Source organism: Cololabis saira, chromosome 13, assembly GCF_033807715.1.
Source record: "Cololabis saira isolate AMF1-May2022 chromosome 13, fColSai1.1, whole genome shotgun sequence".
NCBI classification, from domain to species: Eukaryota; Metazoa; Chordata; class Actinopteri; order Beloniformes; family Belonidae; genus Cololabis; species Cololabis saira.
The window spans coordinates 18,898,167-18,922,051 of record NC_084599.1 but is presented as its reverse complement, the minus strand read 5'-3'; the positions used below and the strand labels follow the sequence as shown (position 1 = coordinate 18,922,051).

Below are 23,885 nucleotides of genomic sequence, written 5' to 3'. Positions count from 1 at the left end.
CATCTGTTTATGTGGTTTCCCGCCGGCTGCGTCACTGCTGTCGGCCTGATTGATCTCAGTTAGCGATGAGAGCTAACCCCCGCTGCCAGAGGCTTTGACTGGAGAGATTTGGCTGGAGTGGAACTCAGGTCAGAGAGGTGACTGTGTTTATGCTTTTATTTGAACACATTTTCATTCGGGTGTTTTGGTCAGACAAACAAATTGATCATATTTGGCAGGACAAGCTAAGAAGTGTCAATGCTAGCGGGCCAATAGCTTGCACAGGTTAAGAACAATAACAAACGCTTTGTACACACACTTTTAACGCTTTTATGATCACATATTGCACTTTCATGGCAAAAGGGACTTTGTTTTATTTTTTGTTAATGTTTTTATTAATGTCAACCCACTACTTTTGAGTTCTAAGTTGTTAGATATGGAGTTTCTAATGTTTGGTAACCTAATTTTCCAGTGTTTTCTCCAGCTTTCACTAGATTTGATAGTAAAGAAAACTATTACAGAAGCAATTCTTTGATACACGTGTTACATTCGTTCGTTCGTTCGTTTTTATTTATTCCACCACATAAAGACAAAAAAACACATCAAAACACATATTTCAGTTACATGTTCGAAAAGGAGTGGGAGGAAGTATACATTTATTTAATCCCACCCCCTTTCCACAACTAAACATAAATTATATGCCTGTATTTACGTTTTATACTATACACTAATTTTTATAAATAAATATATATAATTTTTACAAAAATAACCTGTTTAATACCAAATGTAAGCTCTATCATAAATATAATATACAGTACCTATGATATAAATATAATATGACTATGATCGAAATATAACTATGATATAAATATAATACGTATATCTATACAAACATATAAAACAACATGACGAAATAGCAAAACACACACAGCTGCTGATCTTTAAACACAGTCTTCATTTTTATACCTCAAATAAACTGTCTTTATATTTCTTCTTAAATTGTTTTATGTTTGTACATTTTAACTCCAAATTCAAATCATTCCACAGTTTGATTCCACAAACTGATACACAAAAACTTCTTTTTGTTGTACGCACAAATAAATATTTGAAGTTTAGGTACATGTACATGTACTAGTACATGTACATGGATGATTGATAGCTCAAGTTCTGTTCATTTCCCCAACGTTTTGTACTGGATCGTTGTTACAAAGAGTCATGCCCCAGCAGTGTTTTCCTGACTCACTGAGTGTATTTGTGATGATCTCTCAGTTGGCAGATATGGTGAGGCACAGTGTTATGACGGAGCTGCAAACCATCCAGCAATCTCTACAGGTCTGATCATGCTCTGTTATCATTGATGATTTCACTTCGTGAACATGTTGGACTATTACCGCCTGCCACAAAGTAGTCTGGAAAATGTCAAGGATATCTGCCATGAAAGATAGAAGTTTCATCATTCTCCATGAGTCATGTACTGTCAATAGTTGTGTAAATACTTCTGGTAATTCCCAGGGTAATGTAAGACTAGTGCTAGCATTTCCTGTATTCTCATTATCACACTGTTGCCACACAGGAAGGTGCATAATGACTAGATTAATTGTAGTAAACATGCAACCACATGCACTAGATAACTATATTTGACCCACATTGTTGCATTAACATAAATCCACATTATTATTCCAACATTCAACAACAAAAGTAGTGTTAGTATTTTACGGTCAAGCCACGTGAGAAAACTTTGCATTGATTCTCGTGTTTTCTCTACTGTAACACCACCCGGCCTCTCTCTTGTTACTCTCACACTTTCCCTATACATGGCCTCCACTCTGCTACAGGGCAACTCACTGGTTGTGGGCCAAGCAGGGAAAAACTGTGGGGCAGTTCAGGAGAATGGAAACCAGCCAGCCAGACAGCTCTCCCACGGCTCAGGAGGTACTTAGGCTTTATTTGACACGCTTTAAAGGTGTGCAACCTTTTTTTAAAATACGCTAGCAAAATCTGTACAGATTCTAACTCATTTGTTTTCATATACGTTTGTCTGGTCTGATGCAGAAATCGAGGCAAGCCAGCCAGTGAACATCCCAGATGCAGCTAAAAGAAAGAAAAAGAAACGGACTCGGGCAACAGACAGCTCCACAGGCACTTTTGATGGTAATGAAACAAAAACTGTTGTGAGACTCATGCAAAAAGTGCAAAAACATGACATTGTTATTTTCTCACCTGATGAACATTCACTTTTTTCAGATCTTTATAAACTGACTGATGAAGTACTTGGTCAGGGGGCATATGCTAAAGTTCAAGGATGCGTGAGCCTGCAAAATGCGCAGGAATATGCTGTGAAGGTGATATAAATGTTGTCATTTTAAGTTTTCAAAATGTATCTAAAAGATGAAGAGAGTGATGCTTTAAATTCAGCATGATTTTGGAAACTAACTGCTATTTCTGCATTCTCCATTACAAAGATAATTGAAAAGAGTGCTGGGCACAGCCGCAGCAGAGTATTTCGAGAAGTGGAGACTCTCTACCAGTGCCAAGGAAACAAGTAAGGCATTTAGTCATTATTTCATAAAACGTAAACAACTTTAAATGAAACAGATTATGATTGGTTCAAATCGTCTTTACACAGAAACATTCTAGAACTCATACAGTTCTTTGAAGACAACTCCTGCTTTTATTTGGTGTTTGAAAAGCTGTGTGGAGGTAAGTATGAATAACGAACAAAAAGGATGTCTCCTAAACTCATTCACTTAGTTTGTGTTATTTTTTTTTAGGGGAAAAAATAATTTTTTTCTCCCTTTGCAGGCTCCATCCTTACACACATCCAAAACCGAAGGCATTTTGATGAACTGGAAGCCAGTAAAGTAGTCAGGGACATTGCCCAAGCTCTTGACTTCTTACATACAAAAGGTAGGTATAAACAAGCTACCAAAGTACAAAGAAAAAACTATTTTTCTTTGCCTTTTATGTACCAGCTTTGTCATGGTGTCAATGTGCTTTTTCACAGGCATTGCCCATAGAGACCTAAAGCTGGAGAACATACTATGTGAATACACTGATCGGGTAACTGGCCTTTAAAGCTGATAGAAAGGTTTTAATTACCTTTTGAAGTTATAGCTTGTGACAGGATATAATGTGCATGTTTTCATCTTTCCACTCAGGTATCGCCGGTAAAAATCTGTGACTTTGATCTGGGAAGTGGCGTGAAGCTCAGCAGTGCCTGTACTCCTATAACAACTCCGGAGCTCACCACACCAGTAAATGCAGACTTATGTCATTTCACACAGACCTAATTTAATGGGTAAAGAGTGTGCTGCCTCTTATGTATTTTCAATTTCCACCCTCTCAGTGTGGCTCAGCAGAGTATATGGCTCCAGAAGTGGTGGAGGTGTTCACTGATGAGGCCTCCTTCTACGACAAGCGCTGTGACCTGTGGAGCCTCGGTGTGATCCTCTACATCCTGCTGAGTGGAAGCCCCCCCTTCATTGGCCACTGTGGCACAGACTGCGGCTGGGATCGAGGAGAAACTTGTAGAGCATGTCAGGTACGTTCACTGTTTATAAAACTCTTTTTCTAAGAGAAATTATGCTTCATGAAATTATTGCTTCACAAGATTCACTTTTTGCCTCACAAGATTTGCGTTTCTTCAACACTGGCAGCTGAACTGTTTTACAAGATGATATCTGACCCTGTTTCATCAGAGTCACCTGTTTGAAAGCATCCAGCAAGGCAAGTATGAGTTTCCAGACAAGGACTGGGCTCACATCACAGAGGGTGCCAAGGATCTCATATCAAAGCTGTTGGTTCGAGATGCCACTTTACGCCTCAGTGCTGCTCAGGTCCTCAAACACTGCTGGGTGCAGGGGGTGGGTTTCATTGTAATTTATTTGCCAAAATGGTTGATTTCTTTACTTGTTCCCCTATTGCCTTCTGGACATAAAGCTTATTCTTTTTTTTTTTTTTTTTTTTTTGTCTCATTCAACAGAATGCCCCGGAGAGAGGTCTTCCAACTCCTCATGTTTTGCAGAGGTTTGTCTTGCATTTCTACACTTATAAGTTATTTTGAAATATAATTTGAGCAGATGGAATCAAAGGAGGGAAATGGGCTCATCCAAACATGTATGCAACTTTGAATGGGAGAGAAGAGTCTCTTTTTGCCCATCCCCCTTTTTTTTTTTTTTTAATTTCTTATGTCTTGCATTGCAAAAATAAAAATCCATACTGTTTTTTTTTTTTTTAGACAGTATGGTGGATATTTGAGGATGTATTTGAATTTTAGGACTTTATAGTGAATGATCAATCTTTTAGGGTAAGCAATGTCTCAGTCATCTGAAGGAAGTAGAGGAGCAAGGAGCCGATTAGTGCATGGGTGAAAAGTAACTCAACTGAAAAAATTGTGTCACTGAAGTCGATCCACAGCCTTGTCAAAAAAAAAAAAAAAAAAGCTGCACTTGAAATTCTTTGGGTGCACCTTTTGGATTTGATCACAGCAAGTATTCACTGTGGTACAAACTTGTGTAATGTCAATATCTATTTTTGCCTGAGTTGCATTCATTTCTTGCCAAGATTCACATTCAATTCATTTCAGAAATACTCTATTAATCCCTCAAATGAAATGAATTAAACATCAGTGATATGATGCCTGATAATTGAGCTTTTGTCTTGATTATGGGAGAGCTGCATAAAGTCCTCTCCAGCAGGTCTTAGGTCTGGACCCTGTGGTGGCTAATCCATGATTGAAAATGTCTTGCGCTCCTTAATCACTCTTTCATCATTTGAGCACAATAAATCTTGGTGTTGTCATCTTGAAATATGTATATTCTGGTAGGAATGAAAAACAGGTATTGATGACTAGATCTTAATAATGTGTGGCATTATGAAGTAATTAGTAATTAGTATTAGACCCCGTCCACACATTTTTAAAACCGAATATTTCCCCCATCCGTTTATAAAAAAATTTGCATCCACATTACATCGTTTTTAAAAAAAACCCCTTCCACACATAACCGAAGATCTGCGTTTTCGACCACATTCATAAGCATTCTAACCTGTAGATAATCTGCGGCTCCCGGGGAAGCTGCACCTCCCCGGCAGGCGCGTCTCCTTCTCCCCCACGGAGGGTACGCCGTAGGGTGCGCGTCGCCGCGTACCCTACGGCGTAGGCTCTGTGTCGGTGTAACGCAGTAAGCGGTGGTCAAGACCAGAGACCATTTATTTAATAGCTTGGAGAACAGATGCTGGATCATCTGTAGTTCTGTAGTAAACAAAAGGCGCACGTCAGAGCAGATTTGTTGTTGTTTTGGCGCATAATGTGACGTTCGAAAACGCAAAACTCCGGTTGTGTCTGTCTACACCAGGTCTACACGCATCTACATAAACGGAGTTTTCAAAAATCTTCACTTTGCCCGGAGTTTTTTTAAACCTTCGTTTATTTGCGTTTTCATGTGGATGACAGGTCAAAACGTAGGAAAATATCTCCGGTTTAGCAGATATCCGCAGATATCCGGCTACGTGTGGACGGGGTCTTAGTAAGACTTGACGTATGCAGAAATGTTCCTTAGCAAATTGAAGCCTTTTTTTTGCTCATGGGGACCATCAGGACAAGGGGTTTTCTTATGGCTTCACACGTATGCCTCTAATATTATCCACATTGTTTTGCTGTAGGAACAGCAGCACCAAAGACCTGACCCAGTTTGCAGCAGAAGCCATTGCCTTTAACCGGCAGCTATCCCAGCACGATGAGCAGCAGGAGGATGCAGGAGCCATCATCTGCTCCATGAGGCTGTCTCCTCCTTCCAACTCCAGACTGGCCCGCAGACGAGCGCAGTCCAATGCTCTCCGGAGTAGGGACTTTGCTCCTGCTTCTGATGACCCTGCAGCCTGAAACACCAGCACAACTACGCCCAGCACTGATTTCAGCTATTGCCTGCTCTTTTATTTGTGTGTGGGTGTTTTTGTTTTCACAGGAAACCTTTTAGACCAGCAACAGCCGCACAGTATCACAGATGACTGTCACTGGTGTTAAAGCTCTTCTCCATGGCCAGTAATCTCTTCATCTAGAGTGTTTGAGCACCAGGGGATGGTTAATCCTCTACAATAACCTCCTGATTGAAAACAGTTTTAAGCTGCCTCATTTTCAAACAAAGGCTTCCTCCTCAGAATAGCTTTAGTTTTTAGATATTAACTTAATCTTTACAGATTTATTTATGTGTTATGTTGATCCAAAACAGTACAGACCTCTCTTTATGCCAGCGGTTTATATTGAAGTGCATATCATTACCTAAACAGCTTTAGACAGTACAGCACAGCTGTCCTGCTGTTGTTACACTAATGCAGTATCATCTTATCAAGTTTTATTTATCTTATAGGGAAGGCTTTTAAAATAATTTTAGAAAGAAACTATTGTTTTTCTTTAAAAAAAAAAAAAGCATGTTTGTGGATGTGTGTGTATTTATATTTTATATATGAAGATAAGAAATGGTTGACACCTGGAGGAGCCCAGGTTTTCTCTCAGTTTTACTGGTTAGGGTTTATGTTGAACTATACAACAACCTGAGGACGGGTGGGTTTTATAGAAGTTTCAGGGGTGCAGAGATATTGAAGTTCTTACTGTTTCTAGCTTTCCCTTCAACACAAGCTACCTGTAGCACTGATGTACTTTGAAATAAACATTTTAGTTTACCTGGAAGGGGGGAGTATTGTAAAACACCCATATATTGCTCTCTTGAGCTTTATCACTAATCTGCTGCATTTCAGTTTTTAACTTCTGCAAGAAGGCATGTTTGGTTTCTTGATGTCTTAAGTAATTTGTATCAGTATTTTCAGGCTGGATTAACTGAACTGTGAGAATTGCATTAGTTTTCCATTGTTGGTAGGCAGTTCAAATGGAAGTGACTTGTTAATGATGTTTCACAGATGTTTCACTTGGTGTGGGATTAAAAGCATCTTTACTGTGATGAATGGGATTTTTAATTTTTTTAATTAAAGTGTGTGTTTGTATGTATATTTTGAAAAAAAAAATGCATCTGTGGTTTTGTGACTGTGCCAATGGAGAGTGACGAAAGCTGTTTTAGATTTTGAGTTTGTAATATCTGTGACATTTGCTTGGATTTTTTTTTTTATATATATATTTTTGCTTGTGTTATTTGAAAATGTAGTTTATATTTTTATAGAACCCCTGATGGCAGCATATCACCTCTACTTCCCTTAATTGTGTCAACTTTATGTGTTGTTCATTAAACATGTCCCCTTACTTTAGTCCGTTGCCATAGACACCCCATCCCTATAGCAACTAAGGGCCTTCATAGGTTGGCAGGAATTGACAGAGGTTTTCTCAGAGATGAGGAAACAACCTGTGTTAAAGGCCTCGCACTCTTATGAATCATAACAGAACTTGTTTCCCCCTCTCGGCTTGTAATAGTATCAAAATGAGATACAATAATTGGTACATAATGGAGATCCCACTAAGCTCTAATTGGATCTTGAACATAAAGCTGTGTGGAGCAAATGTGTTGGCACGCTGTGCTCTCAATAAAAGGATCTAAAATGTTGCATCTTGTCTAATATCTGTTTCATCATTTTACTGTAAGTAATTGTCTTGTTCTACTAGTACTAAGTAGTTCTCTTCTCAGGTGCTGTGTTTTTGTTAAGATTTATTTCACTTTGGAGGAAACATTAGCCTCTTAAACAGCCTAAAATGCACCACAAGACAGTTATTTCAATTGACAGGTAGTTGTAACATGCAAGATTATCCATCCCCTTTGCACTGCTTTTATAGAAATGTACTGCCAGATAATCATCCGCACATCCACCCGTACATCATGTACACCTGTTTCTAACATCTATTCCCATTGCTCTGTTTAGTCAGACATTCATTCACACTCAACACTGAATCACACGGTAAACCTTGTTTGACAGAGTTTCAGGGGCTCCGCAGCATTTCCAGTGGTGAGTGATTAACAGCGCAGCAGCAGCTCAGTCTGCTGTCCACCTGCAGGAGGGAGAGATCACATCCAGTCAGCAGCTCCTGCGATGCCAGGGACAAAAAAAACGGTACAATATCCCACAGGACTGCAGCTCTGATAGAAGGTAAGTGATTCAGAAGAATGTGATAATGTTGGTGATGATGGCTTTGGGATTTTCAGTTTTTTAGCGTCTTCTCTTCTTTTTTTTGTTTGCCTACAACTGGCAGCATGACCACTAAATGTGACTGAGACAAGAGAAAGTTGTGCGTGTTGTACTGAGTCAGAAATTGTTTATTTAGCTCTTCAAATATTATATGAGGTACTGAGTGATTATAATTTGAGAAATGTGTTTGAAAGAATTATAGTCACAGTTGAATGTAAGAAACATTAAATAAAACAAATGACATTTATTCAGCTTCTGACATCTTTCATGTTTCTCCTTCAGTGTCATCATCTCTGTTAGATGTAATGCAGCGCTGCATCTGATTGGTGGCTTCAGATGAGACATGGTGCTACTTGATAAACCCTCCAAAGCACCCGCTCCCAGGAAAATCTCCGAGCAGCGCGCCCTGCAGCACCAGAGCCTGCCTTCTCCGGCTCTGTGCTGCGCCTGTGGCCTCTGTGTCCTTCTAGCGGGCATAAACATCACCCTTGTTGGAGCTTTTGCCTTTGGCACTTTCATCCCTACAGGTAACCCCCCCATCATCATCGGGCCTCTTCTCTTACTGATAGCCCTGGCTTTCTTCACAGCCTGCTGCATGGTCAGCAGGAGACCCCCAGCCCATGTGGCCGGCAAAGCCAAAGGAGGGGAGAAGTGGCGGCTGATGCGGATGGGGACGACAGCTTTTGAAATGGAGACTAGTGAGCACACCCTTCAGGACACGACGGGTGTCCAGCTCAGCCTCACCAACTCCCCCAGTTCTTCACACAAGTCCGGCTCCAGCCATGGGGGTCCCGCCACTCCACCTTCCTGCCACGATGGCGTCGGTGGGCTGTGCACATCAGAGATGTCTGACGAGGCCAGAGATAAAGCAAGTCTGACCTCTGACAAGGGGAGCACTTCCACGCAGCTGCTGCCTGACCAAAACACTTCCTCTTCGTAGCATGGACTTTATTCTGCAGCTGACTTTTTAAGTGGCTGTTTATTTGTCTCTTAACAGGATGGATTTGTCTGATGAAACTGATAAGATTGATCTGTATTTTAAAACATATAAACAGGCAAAGGTAATCATGCATGACTAACAGGCACACCCAGACTTAATCCAGAGGTGCAATGCACAAAACAATAGATAAGCTGAAGACAGCACAGTATTATATATTTTAAAAGTTAGAAATATGAAAAGCATCTCAGTGTTTTGTGATTTCTGTTTAGCTGTGACTTCTGAAGCCCTTCTGAGACGCTTTGAAGCTGTTGGGTTTTTGGTTTTCTTGTGTTTTCTGAGATGTTGTGCGCCTCACAGTCACTGTGTGTATGTAGTGGCTGTAATTGTTCATTGGTGTCACAGGATATCGTTATGTGTTAAGTTCCCGGTTGAAGGTTATCTTATCAGCAATTACTGCCAGCTTGTGTAGTCACTGTGGAAAACTTGCATTTGATATGGATTACTTTGGTTAATTCAAGCATCTCTGCGTGTTAATAGCTGTTCCTCGTTGTCACAGTCTCCTGCAAACTTTGGCATCATTGTGACTGTTTCTTTCTGCGGCTTGCATCAACTGCGGTGAGGGACGATGTATCCTTGAGCTGTGTAACAAATCCTCATGTTCTCTGTTTATGAATTAATATATAAATAAAAGTGGACCTTCTGTGTTTTATGTTGGGAAACATACACAACAGAGATATGTGGATGTGGGAGTTATGAATATTTAACCGTGCGCTGAGAAATAACAGTGTAACAAACCCGCCTTTGTCAAACTGCACATGACAGGTGTGCAGGCCGAAGATAAGTCCACTGTTATCTTAGAGACACCAGCGATGTCAGTGCAAACACCTGCCTCTTGACATGCTGCCCATCAGTGGGCATCTGACACAAGAGCTGCTGGCAAAAAGCAAGAGGCCTGTTTACTCATCATTATACATCTGCTGTCCAGAGACACAGCCAGGGAAAAATCGCATGATCCCCTGGTGCAGCTCAACCACCGGAAAAGATGACAAAGCTGCCTGCCTGCTGTTATTGGGAGTATTTTTTTTTTAATACGTCGGTAGATCAAGCTGTGTAAGTGACTCTGTTATCAGATGAGTCAGGAATACGACTGATAGTGTTTATATGAGGAGGATGACATGTCTTGGCAACCTGATCTTATTTTATGGAGGTAATAATGAGGTCTCGCTGCTCTGAGGGATGGCACAATGGGATTCATCCCGGGCAGAGTTGCCTTTTCTAATTGTGTTCCCGTCATATTTTCTGCTTCTTCTTTTACAACTTTGAGTGTTCTTTCTTCTCAACTGTGCATATAACTTCAAAAGTGACTGATAACGGTTTTCATCACATTCACCGGTCGAGTCGGTTCATCAGTTTATAAGGAATTACTTTAAGTTTCTTTTTCAGTTCATTTAATCTTTGATAAAACCGTATAGACAAAAAAACAGCTTTTTATGTTCCATCACACAGTAAACTCTTGTTATTTGACAAGGAGCTTCAAAAATGTGATCTTATTTTGGTGTTTTGACTTGTTTTATCATGTGGGTTCATTTCTAAGCCCCAGACTGGCTCTATTCCTGCACACCGCAGGTGGCCTTCTGAGCATGACCACTTGGCATCAGTGGAAAAGGAGCAGAGAGATGATCGCAGCCTCTGGGGGATGCTGGTTGAAGCCTCCACTGAGAACACCCCTTTTTGTTTGCCAGTTAGGATTACAGAAGGTCTCTTGAAGAGAATGAGCCAGTGGGGATGATACTGTGCACAGAAAAAAAATCTTTGACCAAATGTTAAAAGTTGAATTGGAAAAATCATACTCCTTTTGTGTTATTGAACACACAAATAATAATGTAGCAACCAAATATTCCCCAACTTTCATTTCTAGGTACAACACCTCTTGTTCTGTAAATAACTGGCACTATGATAACAGAGCAGCTGTTTGTTTAAGGATGAGACAGTTTTGTAACAGCCTCTCAACTCCACTGATGGTGAAATGTGTAAAACTTTCCTTTCTTCTTTGATCTTTACCAGCAAAAATTAATTTTGAGGTTTTTTTTATATATATTTTCATTGACCATATCTATATGGCTTCTCTTGTGTGCTCTATGGCTGGATACAGTGTAACAAACAAACGTACATCATACAGCATTAACTACTTAAACTGTCATGGATGAGTATGAGATTATTATTATAACAGCATTTACATATATGTTTATTGTATGTTTCAAAATATAGCATTTCCTGAATAAAACAGATGTGTGCTGATGTCATTGTGCATTTATAAAGTTAACCATCTTAAATCCTCTGTGTAAATTGAAATCGTTTTTTTACGTTGTGCAAGTTAATTTGGAAATGTAGTCGACATAACAGAGAGATTTACAAGTAAAATGAATAATCATTATCGGAAAGATACGAGAACTGTGTTCCTGTCCTTCTCTGGTGCTCCAGGCTCCTTGTTTGGTCCAACACAACCGAAAGGATAGAAATATGTTTTTACACTTGAGTGGGTAATGGTCACATCCTCAAACACCAGATTAGATTTTATTAGTCAATCAAATAAACTTTATTTGTATAGCACTAGCCGCGTTACTTTGACCACCACAAAAAATGAACAATATTGCACACATAAATACACTAACGCACATGTGGACACACACCAGCAATGTCAATATTAGAGCAGGATTGAAGAGGTGCACACACTCATTCTCACTGTATCCACAGACTCAGGGATATGACAGCAAGGAGTACCGGTAATACAAATATCCTGTTTAAAAATCTTTTTTTTTAAATAATGTCACTTTTAAAAACAGAAAAAAGAGTATTGAAAATTTCACCATAATTTTCAATTCCCTGAAGCGGTGATATAATCCTATCTGTTCAATCATACAACCATTCCAGTCTTTTCCCTTCATATTAACCACACTTACTATGGCCCATGTGGGAAATTGTGTTGTTAAATGAAAACAGACAATTTGCTGCAGTCATTAAGTCATTCCACCCCACTCATCGAAGTAATAAGTTGTAATTATGCATTGAATAATGATGAGGCAGACGGTGCACGATTGCGTCTGTGTCACTGAGAGGTCAGTGATTCACAAAAGGCTGATTCAGTTTAATGTTTAATAACCCCAGACACCATACAATGAACTGAAATCACATCTAATAGTTGAATTAATTACTAAAGGTTTTTCATCATTAAAATAAAAAACAAAATTTTCCTTATATATGTCAGACACTGTTTTTACAGTCTCTGGTGGTTTGACTCCATCTTGTGGAGAAAAAAAATAAGCATGGGCTATTCATAAAAAACGGCTCCCAATAAATCGCGAAGAAACACATCGTTTTTTTTCCTTTTTAAGTTGGAAACAATGTACAAATTAAAACTCTTGATTATTATTTTTAATCTTATTTTCTTGTAGTCTAAAATGTGTTTGAGACTAGTTTTTGTCGTGGGAGTTAAGCAGATGTCATTTTAAAATAAATTAACCTTTTTTGTATAAAAACAAATAAAAAAACCCGCATTTTTATGTGTCTTAAGACATTTTGTTTACATGGTTTGCCAGATGATTTTTGAGAGGAAAGCTAACGAGGATGTCAAAAGGTGCAGTGTTGCGTTTGGACACTAGGGGGCGGTGTCGCCGTTCACATGCTTGTCTTCCAGGTAGCGGCCGCTTCATTTGGACCTAAAAGAGCTTGCTTGCTTAATTTGATCTGGTTTTATTTAGCTTTTAATGTTTAGTCGAAAAGCAGAATTTAGTCAGTTATTTATACGAATTCATAAATAATTTGCTGCTGGCAGATACCCATTTTATCCTCAACATTTAGTTGATAGAAATGTTTCATTGTAAGATAGGAAACAATATATTATTTGTAGTCATCTATCACTCTGCCGGGACAGCTGAACCTCAACCGAGCAGCGTAACATAACCACCAGATCAGTTCAGTATTTTTGTCTTTAATGTGTCAGCAGTCAGCAAGTGCAGAGTTTAACACCAGGGAGCTGCTTTTCCCTTTCACTCAAGTAAGAGGTGTGTTCTTGCTCATCTGAGTGTAACATTACAGCTAGTTTATTCATTTTGCATCTTAATAAATCCTTGACATGAAAAGTTTAGATGTTTTTAATTGAGGAGGTAGAGAGTATTTAAAATTAATGACCAATTTTTTGTGGAAAAATAAATCAGACAAAAAAGTATCTTTACGGCCCACAAGAAATATTCTTAAATGGCTAGTCACATACGCCAGGTTTTAACGGAATGAGAAAATATGTAAAAACTTTAACAAATAGTGTGTCTAAATATTCAGAATAATATGTGTTTTAAATGTTGCTTTGTTGTATTTAAAATGCTTCATAAGCACACTGTTGAAATCTTCTTTTTTGTTGCTTTGAGGAGTTTCTCACATCCACAGAGAGCGGGCCCTGAATGCATCACAGCTTACATATTGCCTCTGACTATGCTGCGATGTCCTTGGGCCTCCTCCTCCTCCTCCTCGCTGTGTTTGAGAGTGATGCGGTGATCCTCCTGCGGCCGTGCTCCACTACCAGGTTGGCTCTGAAAAATACATTTCCCACAGGTAATATGCATCACCCTCCCAGACAATCAAAAGATAGAACAATAGCAAGGTTGCCGTGTCTTTGACCCCTGCGTACGAACATAATCATCATCAGGTGAGTGACCTAATGTGTCTCACACTGACTGAACTCAAACACAGATGTGGCATCTTGTACCAACCATTTGTCTTTCATCTCCACCTCTGTCGGGAGGTAGAACAAACGTTTAACGTCCCACCTCTTGAAATGAAACGCCATTAATATCATCCTTCTTTTCAGTTTTGCAAAGTCTCCATCTAACTCGTAATGACTGCCATGAGTGCTGACTCTGCTATTGTAAAACAAATGATTTCTCTTGTCCTGTTGGAATAATCCTAATCTATTTGAACGGAAGGGGCTGTATTAAAATGACAAAAGTGGAGGGAGGGGAGGGTTATATTTCCGTAACTCGTGATAAATGTGCAAATGTCCGCCAAAGCTGAATCAGACAGCACATTTTAATGGCCTGATTGCTCGTTCATTTCTCGCCTCATTCTCTAGCAGACCCGCTCCCTCCTTTTTAATGCGGAGCTGGTCATATTTTGTCCCAGATTAGTATAGACGCCAGCTGACAGTTGCCTCTGCTCAAGGTATTTAGGAGACATAATTCATTCATAGATCTAGAAGTGCTCCCATTTGTCATCCCCATTCTTTTTATTTTTTTCATGCTCAGTCTCTGCAGTCGCTCATTCCTCTGGGTAGTGGTGTGTGTGCGTGTGTGTGTGTGTGTGTCAAGGGAGATGAGGGCCAGGGCAGTTTCCAGCTGATGTATTAGCTGGCATATGCAAGCAATGAATTATCAAGGAGGAAAAGGAGTCAATTATCCCGTCCTAAAGAGGAGCCGGGCCTGTGTGGCCTAGGGGCCCCTTTCCATATTTACCAAATCATTTCACAGAAAGGTGCGCTGGGAGACCTGGAGAGGAGACAGTGAGCTCACACTCACAAGCACGCTCACGTGCACGCGTACAGCTTTCGACTCTCTCCTCCTCAACCCAACCCCTCCCCATCTCACTGCACATGCTCAGTACTGGATCCTAACTCAACAAGGGCAGACGGTGACATTTTGGATCCACATGGTAATAATCCATTTTGTACCCACCAGCTCCTCAAACCGTTTTCAGTTGAGCTGGACTAGCCACGGCGTGACCGTTAGCCATTTTTTGGCGCGTCCCCAATTCGCTCCTCTGACTCCCCTCAAATCAAAATGGGGCTCTGATTGACTGCACCACTCTGACTAATAGAGTGGATATGGTAAATGAAATACCCGGCACTGTCATTCCAAAGTCTCTTACCCCCTGTGTCCCCGCTCTCTCTGCTTTGACATATTTTTAGAGATTGAGCTTTCTATCCTGTTTTTGATGAGTGCAGACTGAGGTGTGCTCAGGGACAGCGGCGCTGCTCCAGAGCGTCCAGGAGCGTCAGACACGAGCGGTCGAGCTGACGGGGCCTCTGATGACTGACTAGGCTGACACTTAGGGAAATGAGGTCGTTAGACGGTATTATGAGCAGGATGATGGCTCAGTAATGGGTTTTAATTTTGGAATTTGACACAGATGCCCACTGGGGATGGGCTGGATACGTGGCGGGCAGGTGGGCTCTTCCACAACGCATGACTCTCAGGGGTGCTGGAGAAAACAGGTTTGGTTGAGGAGGAGGGGGATAAAGATGAGATGAGGGGAAGGAACAAGTTCTAAAAATAAAACACACCAGACAGTGAGACTATTTAACACAACAAAATCAAGACGAGGGGCTTCGGCAGAATAGTGACTTTTGTTTTCGGGCCTGCCCTTCTCTAAAGAGATTTGCTTTTTCTTTCTGATCAGAATGTCCGGACAAGTGAAATGGAAAATCACAGTATCTCCTCCATCCAGATGATTGCTCCTTAAATCTGTCATGGCTCAATTGCCCTGAGTCCTAAAACAATGAACATTTCGTCTTTCTTTGTTACATTTAGAAAGGTTTATAATTTCCCATGCCATATGCACACAGCTTCCAAGCTGCCTTGAGTCTTAAGTAAAGGCGTCTAAATTTAGTGCATAACGATAAACTCTTAAGTTATAAGACATAGGCTAATGCGTGAGGGTGTTAAAACCAGTGGGATAGTTTAGTGGAGATTAAGGGACGTATCAAAGACTTGTGTAAAGCTCCATCAAGAGTCTTGTGGCTGTTTGGTGGGCATCTGCAAATGCTTTTTTTTTTATTATTATTAAAAAAAAAAGAGGAGAGCAGAAGTGACTTCCAAGGATTTGGCAGCAAGTGAGCGACTGATAATGTCTTCATATCACTCCTATTACTCCTTTTGCCTGTGCTTTGAAAACAAATGGCCCAGTTTATTGCTACCATGCACCTTTGCAAGTTCTGTTCAGAGGGAAGATTTAGGAGGACGTTATGGCCGTCCAGTCGAGGCCAAGACAACTCACAGGAGAGGATGAAATGGATGAGGTAGGGCAGAATGATGACGGCAGTTTTCATTCACTCCCCTGACTTTAGTTTGCAGGGCGGAGATGAATCATGCTCTGCTTCTGTGAGAGGGTCGGGGAAGGAAAAAAGGAGGGTCGGGTTTCTCCGGCAGGATTTTTTTCAGTAGAGCAGATGAGGATGGTTGGAAATACAAATCAAGTCAAGAGGCTCGGCGGCGTGTTTCGGCTGCCTGACCCGCGGGCATCTCTTTCATGGCACTCCGGAGAATACACACTGAATTCAACCCCATCAGAACAGTCTGACTGGTCGAAAAGTCATTTCTGGTATATTGGAAGAAAACTTGGCCGTATATGAAAGCGAGTGCTCTATTGCCAAACTGTTTTCTACTTATTTCCAAGTATCTTGTGCAGACCGTCACCGGTTTAATCAGCATCTGTCCAAGCATTTATCATGCCACTTTCACTGGATCAAGTGAACATAAAACCCCTCTTCAAAGTTGTGAAAACGTGAAAAAGGGGGGGAAAAAACATCTCCTTTCAGTTCCAGAGGTGTGGATGATTGCTGCAGCAGGTTTAAGTGACAGGTAAATTGCAGGTTAAGTGGAGAACACAGTCTTTTAACAAGAGACTCCAGGCTCCTTCAAATCCTCCTTAGTCTTTAATCTGAATACAAAAGGCAGGGGCGGGGTATTAAATCTGACCCCTCAATGTTCTGTTTGTTCTAGTCTCGGCTGAAGGGCCTGCTGGAGCTGGCAGAAGAGTCCCAGGTTTGCGGTTTCCTTTGTGGCATGTGGCGGCATCTAAAAACAAAGCTTTCTCTTCAGTGGCCAACTTCCCAGAGACAAAGCAGGGCCGGGAGTCCTCAGCTTCACCTCTCATATCCGCTCTTATCTAACTGGAATTCTTTGGAAATGTACTGTTTATTTAATTGCGGATGAAACGCAGCGGTATTATCACGGTTCTGCCACGGAGTAAAAAACAAATCCTTCTTTATTTAGAAGCAACGATGGGTAGAAAAGAGGAAAACGGGCCGGGGTGAGGCAGGCGGTTAGGGCTTGCAGAGAAAAAGGCGCTTTCGGTTGTCAACGTTTTAGAGGCTTAGAGTCAAACCTATCCGGGCTCAGGAGAGAGAAGTCTGGGTGTTAGGCAGGCAGAATGACTCCTGATAGAAGGAGTTTGCGGCTCAAGTCGAGAGGAATCGTCTTGGCTCCCGGATGAGGCGAGGACTAATTGATTCTCTGAAGTTTCCTGTCGCAGAGAGCGATTACAGGTATGACCGGATTAAAAAAAAAGGAGAGGGGAAAAAAACAAGGGATCTGAAGGAGGGAAATGGTAAAAATCAAAGAGAAAAGAAGATGAGGGGCTGCCATAGACGGATCAGCATCGCTAATACGTATTGATGTGCTGCTTTTGTGTGTGTTTTGTTTGTGTGCAGGCTGTGTGTACACTACACACACAGGTGCTGCTGTGTTTGATCTCAATACTCGGCGGCAATCATCAGGTCACATTGCAAGGCCCCTTTCTCCGGTGTGTCGCACAGGAACACACTGTGTTATAGCAGCATGCCTCCCCTAATCACTCACTTCTGGTTAACACGTCTCAAAGCCAGAGGCATGTGTCTCGCCTGCCCATAACGGTCCACGACAAGATTGAGTGCTGAGGCATGTGGGAGCCATAGTGAGGCGAGCTCTGAGAAGGAACCCTTCAGGAAAAGGAGAGTTAGGACGCATATCTAGACCTAAGCTGTCATGCGTGCGGCTGTAATGGCTTGTTTAGTGGCAAAGTCCAATCTAGGGCCCCAGAGAGCCATTACTCCTGAGCTATCGATCGGCCCCTACGGCCACCGCGGCTCGGGCCCCTGTCCCTGATCCTGTTCAGTAATAAGCGTACTCATGTCAACGTGGTAATTATCATTGATCTGCAGCCGCTGTGACAGGGCATCGGGCCCTCGCCGTGATTCATGCCCGGCGTGGGACTGCAGGACTTGAGGCACCAAATCAGCAATCTGATATCAGCATCCCAGCTTCTGGTGGCAATGCCATGCCAGATCCAGGAAACAGAGATGTCCGGAGATGGATTTTGGTTGGTTTGATAGTTTTTTTTTTTCTCCTGTGAGCCACTTTCATATAAAGCTAATTACCAGCAGGAGAATTGAGAATATGGGTACACAAAAAAGTTACCTGCTGAAGGTGAAAAACTTTTTTCCCGAGTGTGCTCTCTTTGTATCCTCGCCTATTATTCCCCCTCCTCTTTCTCTCCTTCTGCATCGCCTTTCCACTGGTTATAAACCGGTACACACAGCGTATTTGTACTCGTGTTAGTATTACATGCCAGTATATTGTAGTTTTGCCTTTGTGCTGACTTCAGTACGTGGTGTTTTTTAGGGGAGGGATTAGCACCATTGCCCTGTCATTGTGTTTGCATAGTGCTGCAGAATTAATGTGTGATCATACCAAAAAATGTGCTTGTTGTCACACCAGCTGTAGAAGGAACTGTTGTAAAATCATTTTGTATACCTTTTACTAGTGTTTTTTATTAAAAAGAAAAGTAATATTTTCCAACAGTCCAGGAACTCATTGGTACTCCTTTGTTTCATTTCCTTTTGCTTGATTACCGTCACTTTTCTCCCGAAGAGTTGCGCGTGCCTCCGTGTGTTTCTCTTCTTGAAACAATTGGATCTAATTGTTTCACACGCTTAGAGCAAACCCACTCTAAGTGACAGAGAGACAGACAGCCGCAGAGAAATAGAAACACGGGGGGGTTTCAAGACAGGCAATCAGTTTTCTTTTTGTGAGCGCTGAAGCGGGACTTGTGTCACCTGCAGACCAAACCCCATTTCCTCTGATTAAGTCCTCTGAAATATTCCATTTGTCAGTGTCACGGCCCCGGTGCGCTCTTGCATCGAGCAGTCAGCCGTGTCCGTTGACTGTGTCATTGCTGAATTTACATCAGACACTGACAACATCATCATGTCTCTAATGTCCCCTTGGTTTGCTCTTGTTCAACCCTTCTGCTCAGACTCTTTATTTCTTAGTTGTTTTTTTTTTTCCCCCATTTCGAATTCCCGCTTGCACCTTTTTGGCATCCTTTGCATCGCAGCTGCACAACCGCCATCAACTGCTGATTGGATTCATGCGTGAGTTTCCTGTGCAGAGGGTTCAGACTTTTTTTTTTTTTTGGTTTGTGGGGGGGTTGTCCTTTCTAAAGTGTTGTAGTTTGTTGTTGTTTTTCTGCATCTTTGTCTTCAGTGTCAACATCACTCAGCCCACAAACTCTCATGCATGTGATCTAACCCCATTAGCAACCAATGTCTTTTCAGGAGCAGAGCTGGCATGGTTCAGAGGATGGAAATTTCAATCTCCCCTCTATCATTTTCCCTATCATTACTCCATTCACCGCCATTTCTCTCCATCCTGAGTCCCGAGAGGGAGCGGAGCAGCAGAAAAGGAGGGCATCGTACACTCTTCGCCCAACTTTAATGTGAGGCGGGCAAAAGAGAGAGAGAGAGAGGGGGTGTTTATACATTATTAGGGGTCTATTATAAGGCAGCTATCACATTCTGTCTACTCTCTCACGCACTTCCCTTCATTCCCTCACTCTCCTGACAGGTAGCGGCTGGGTCGCCTTGATGACTAGACTCAATCACCTGTGACAGTTTTGATTTGATGTCACTCTCTGGGTCGCTCTATTTGTTTGAGCAGTTAAGAGGTAATTGTGTGACATTGTTGGTTGAAGACGTACTTTGGCGGCGCACCCGCTGAACCGAGGGGACGAGTCGAGGGAGTGTGGCAATAATAAATGAGGGCTATTTTCTTCAGCATTCCCAGACTCTGCGCACACGCGGGTAAGTGTGTGTGTATTGTGGGATGTCGTACGTGTGAGCAGCTGATGGAGGGAACAAGAGGGGGCGATGAGCCCGTCTACCCTGGGGGAATTCAGCTGCGAGACACTCGTCGAGGTCTCCTACACCCAGTCTTATCATCACTTTTGGTGGTCTGACCAGAATTGTTCCTGCCCATGCTTTTGCCTGTTTTTCCACACTTTTATTTATTTAAAAAAAGGTTGATTTTGGGCCTGACTTTAAAGAACTTCGGAGCTCTCAAAACATTGACATGTGACAAGAATGGTTGAACCTCTTGACAGTTTTTGAGCTCATCTGTTGTAAAATTTAACACGTCAAAATGCTTTTGCACTTGCCGCAGCATCATTTGGTTTGCAACAACATGGTGCTCAAAGCCCTCAGGTATGGCATTCATTTAAAAACCAACTAAACATTTTCTGTGGCGCTACTAAAACAAGTGGAAAATACTGAAACTCGAATCAGAACAAACAAAAAACTGATTCTTACATTGACTTTTCTTTCATAAATTGGGGCGGTAAATCTTTTCTGATTTTGTAATGTTGCAGTTCATTTATTTACTTGAAGGACTGGAGCGTTTGAAATGAACAGTAGATGATGAAGATGTAGTCTGAAGACAAAACGTGTTGCTTCATCCGACCACAGAACGTGTTTCTGCCATGTGATGGTCCATCGCAGAGATGTGGATGCCACCTTATGAAATGGTTTAAACGAAGTTCCCTTGTTGCAGAGTGAGGTGTTTCTGTGGCATTTGTTACCTTGGCTCCATAAAATTGCAATGCTCGACTAATAAGCAGTGGTCGACAGTAACGGAGTAAATTTACTTGAGTACTGTACTTAAGTACATATCCAGAGGATTTGTACTTTACTTGAGTATTAGATTTCTTTGGTACTTATTACTCTTACTTGAATACATTTCCAAGACAAATATTTTTACTTTTACTCGAGTAAATTTCTAGGAAGGCTGAAAAGTACTTGTTACTTTCAGGTCTGCTCTTTTTTCTTCTTCCCTAAAATCCTATTGGACACAAGTTGTTTTTGTCAAAGGAGGAGACCTATCACAGTGCACGCTCTCCACTGGGATGTACGTAAAGCGGAAATACGTCAAGCCTCCTCAAAACGATAGCGCCAAAGTAGCCTGCGTTTGTCAAGACAGAGCCGCAACAAGTCAAGACAGAGCCGCAACAATGGCTACGCCTGCGTCAGGAGAAGAAAGACAATCCGCTGAGTCGTCTGAGTCTGATAATGAGCCGGACTCGGAGTTCGACCGAGTAAAAAACGAGGGCAGAGACAAACCACAGACATTTATTTTCAAATGTTTATTGTGTCTGCCGAAGCAGAACTACCTCTCTGCTTTCAACAACTCAACATCGAATTCTCAGAAAAAAGAGTTAAAAGATCCTTAAATTAATTTAGAAAAAATATAATAATTTACTGATGTGGAAAATAAGAAATTTACTCTTACTCTTACTTATACTTAAAGTAAATTTAAAAGCATTTACTTTTGGATACTTAAGTACCTTTAAAAGCAAGTACTTTTCTACTCTTACTCGAGTAATATTTTGACTGAGCTACTTTTACTTGTAACGGAGTAAATTTTGACCAGTAGTATTTGTACTCTTACTCAAGTACTGGGGTCGAGTACTCTGTCCACCTCTGCTAATAAGCAACGTGTGGCTCATTTGGTTAGGCCAGTAGTTCGGTCTGAGGGGTTAACGGGTCTCCAGGTAGCCCTTTTATGTGCTTGTAGATTCCTTTAATTGTCTCTTAATATTGTATCTAGAGGAAGTGGGGGAAACATTATCTTTTTAACTCACTTTTTAAACACTTTCATACCACAGCCATAAATCTCACCTAACGTCTTTTGAAGTGTGTTTCAGTCGTCACAGAACACGATTGTCTGTAATAAAATCAGTAAAATGCCTCTTGATGGTTTCTCTTTCTCTCTTTTCCAACATTACAACATGTTTTGAACTACATTGATGCTTAAAGGTGTGTGAAACATCTTAGTGTTTTTACTTTATACTATCATTTTACTTTATATTATCATTTTTCCAAAACATGGACTTTAAAAGTAGAGACAGATGTCCCTGTCGGAAAAAAAACATGCAGAAGGAAAGAAAACGCAGCTATAAACTAACAAATGTAATACAAATGTTAATGATAATGTATTCAAATTCTAAATTGACAAAAGAAAATCACAGACTCCATTTGAATTGTGGTTCATTAGAAACATTTAATAGAACAAGCGCAATAAATGAGTTGGTACAACTGAAACAGGCTGGAATAAGTTACCCGTCGGACATTTTGAACTAAAGTGTATCCTGTCATTTGCATCACAAGTGACCTCAATCTGGGGGGCGGATAAAATTAACTTCTGTGTCACATGGGCATCATGACATATTTGGTCATTTCTTTACTAAAAAATATAAACTGAAAACAAAAGGCAAAAGGCTTGAGAAAGCATGTACAACGATAAGATTAGCAGTTTTTTCAATGGTGAAATGTCTGCAAATATTCTCTGCTGCACCTGTATTATTTCTTGACGAACAGTCTACTCTTCCTTGCCCCCACACTTATTTTATGCCCTCTCAAAACAGTTGCTTTCACATTTCTGCTTTTTACAGTTTAGTTTCTGCGAATTACCCTGCCTAAAGTCTCAGCCAGTAACCTAGCAGATGTGCCGATGCCGTGGCCGCCCCGTTGTGGGTGTGCTCATTTCATTTCACAGGCTTCACTCTGGGTAATTACTTCATCAACCAGCTTCAGCAGGTTACAAATACATTCCTCTTAATGCTGCTTTCACTCCAGGTGTTTGCATTTCAGAGTTTAGCTAACACACAGAGACAGGGGAATAAAAATGATAGGTGGTAAAAACACAACCTGAGAGGTCAGGCATACATGCAGATATACAGTCTGTCGCCGATGAGATGGAGGTAATCCTGCAGTGTCACAAATATTAACCGGAATTTATGCAAGACTAAGATTACCGGGAATTAGCATACATATTTAAGTGCTTAAACGATATCTTAGTTTGTTCAGGAACTTTGGAAATCTTCAGGTCAGAGGTCCCTCTATAGGCATCAAATAGTAGTTACTATTACGACGCTACCCAAGCTTTGCTCATGTTCAGTCTCCTGCTCAGTTTCTCAGCTTCTCTTTAATCAGTACTTCCTTGAGTCTCTTATTAAGTGATTTCCACTGTAGCTTTGTGAACTAGCTCCAGTGTTGTTGATGTGAGACAGACAGGACAGGAGTCGGAAGCTACTTTGGCTGGTGTTTGCTGATACTAGGGACCGAGATCACAAGAGCTACATGCTTCCTACAAAACAACTTCATGTGAAGTTTACATTGATATTTCAACATGGAAAGAAAAACAAAAAAACTCCACGTCACTTTAAGTGTCATGTTTGAGGTCATATATTAAAACTTTCATAAATGACAGAGAAAAATTGGATCAAAAAGTCAGGCATTTTATTCTAACATCAATCATAACGGGGTCCCTTAGTTCTCTCTGCTCTTTAGGGATTGAGCGGTTTGAGTGGTATAAAAGGTAAAAGTGACAAAAAAATAAATGATAAAAATAAAGATGATAAAAATGGTGAATTACAAAAATGAACCAGTAAAAGTGATAACAGTAGTGATAAATTGTGATCTGATGAGAAATGTAAATGTGATTAAATACTGTGTGATGTTCTCAAAACAAATTCACGTCTTATCATTATTAGCACAAAGCTGCCATTTATTTATTTCAAGGAGATTCAAGGGTGGAAGCAAATAATGAAAATGATAGCTAATTAAAAAAAAGTGTCATAATAACTGCTCATTTTATTTTATCTGTGCAACATTCAGCACTTATTTTATTTTATCGTTACAACATTTACTTTTGTAGTGTGTTCAGGAAGTTTCAGTTACTTCCACACTAAAAGACACGGAAAACCT

General features: G+C 40.9%; 2 protein-coding genes across 2 annotated transcripts; both read left to right on the top strand.

Annotated features, from left to right (window-relative positions):
• The first annotated feature begins 43 nt into the window (after positions 1 to 43).
• On the top strand, positions 44 to 7,529 carry mknk1 (MAPK interacting serine/threonine kinase 1). Its single transcript, XM_061738125.1, has 14 exons — positions 44 to 137; positions 1,249 to 1,311; positions 1,815 to 1,911; positions 2,032 to 2,130; positions 2,224 to 2,321; positions 2,442 to 2,521; positions 2,606 to 2,679; positions 2,782 to 2,886; positions 2,984 to 3,039; positions 3,138 to 3,233; positions 3,326 to 3,520; positions 3,678 to 3,842; positions 3,962 to 4,005; positions 5,641 to 7,529. Exons 2-14 carry the CDS (start codon positions 1,258 to 1,260, stop codon positions 5,858 to 5,860), a joined length of 1,383 nt encoding a protein of 460 aa, XP_061594109.1. The 5' UTR covers positions 44 to 137; positions 1,249 to 1,257; the 3' UTR covers positions 5,861 to 7,529.
• Positions 7,530 to 7,967: 438 nt separating this feature from the next.
• Positions 7,968 to 11,261, top strand: LOC133457779 (transmembrane protein 275-like). Its single transcript, XM_061737110.1, has 2 exons — positions 7,968 to 8,064; positions 8,386 to 11,261. The coding sequence occupies exon 2, from the start codon at positions 8,447 to 8,449 to the stop codon at positions 9,041 to 9,043; it is 597 nt and encodes a 198-aa protein (XP_061593094.1). The 5' UTR covers positions 7,968 to 8,064; positions 8,386 to 8,446; the 3' UTR covers positions 9,044 to 11,261.
• Positions 11,262 to 23,885: the final 12,624 nt, after the last annotated feature.

Bases quoted from the DNA above. Each gene is read 5' to 3' on its own strand.
- LOC133457779 (XM_061737110.1), top strand. From the start codon at position 8,447: ATGGTGCTACTTGATAAACCCTCCAAAGCACCCGCTCCCAGGAAAATC.
- mknk1 (XM_061738125.1), top strand. From the start codon at position 1,258: ATGGTGAGGCACAGTGTTATGACGGAGCTGCAAACCATCCAGCAATCT. The intron at 2,887-2,983 runs GTAGGTATAAAC...GCTTTTTCACAG, and splicing joins TGACTTCTTACATACAAAAG to GCATTGCCCATAGAGACCTA. The intron at 3,234-3,325 runs GTAAATGCAGAC...CCACCCTCTCAG, and splicing joins CTCCGGAGCTCACCACACCA to TGTGGCTCAGCAGAGTATAT.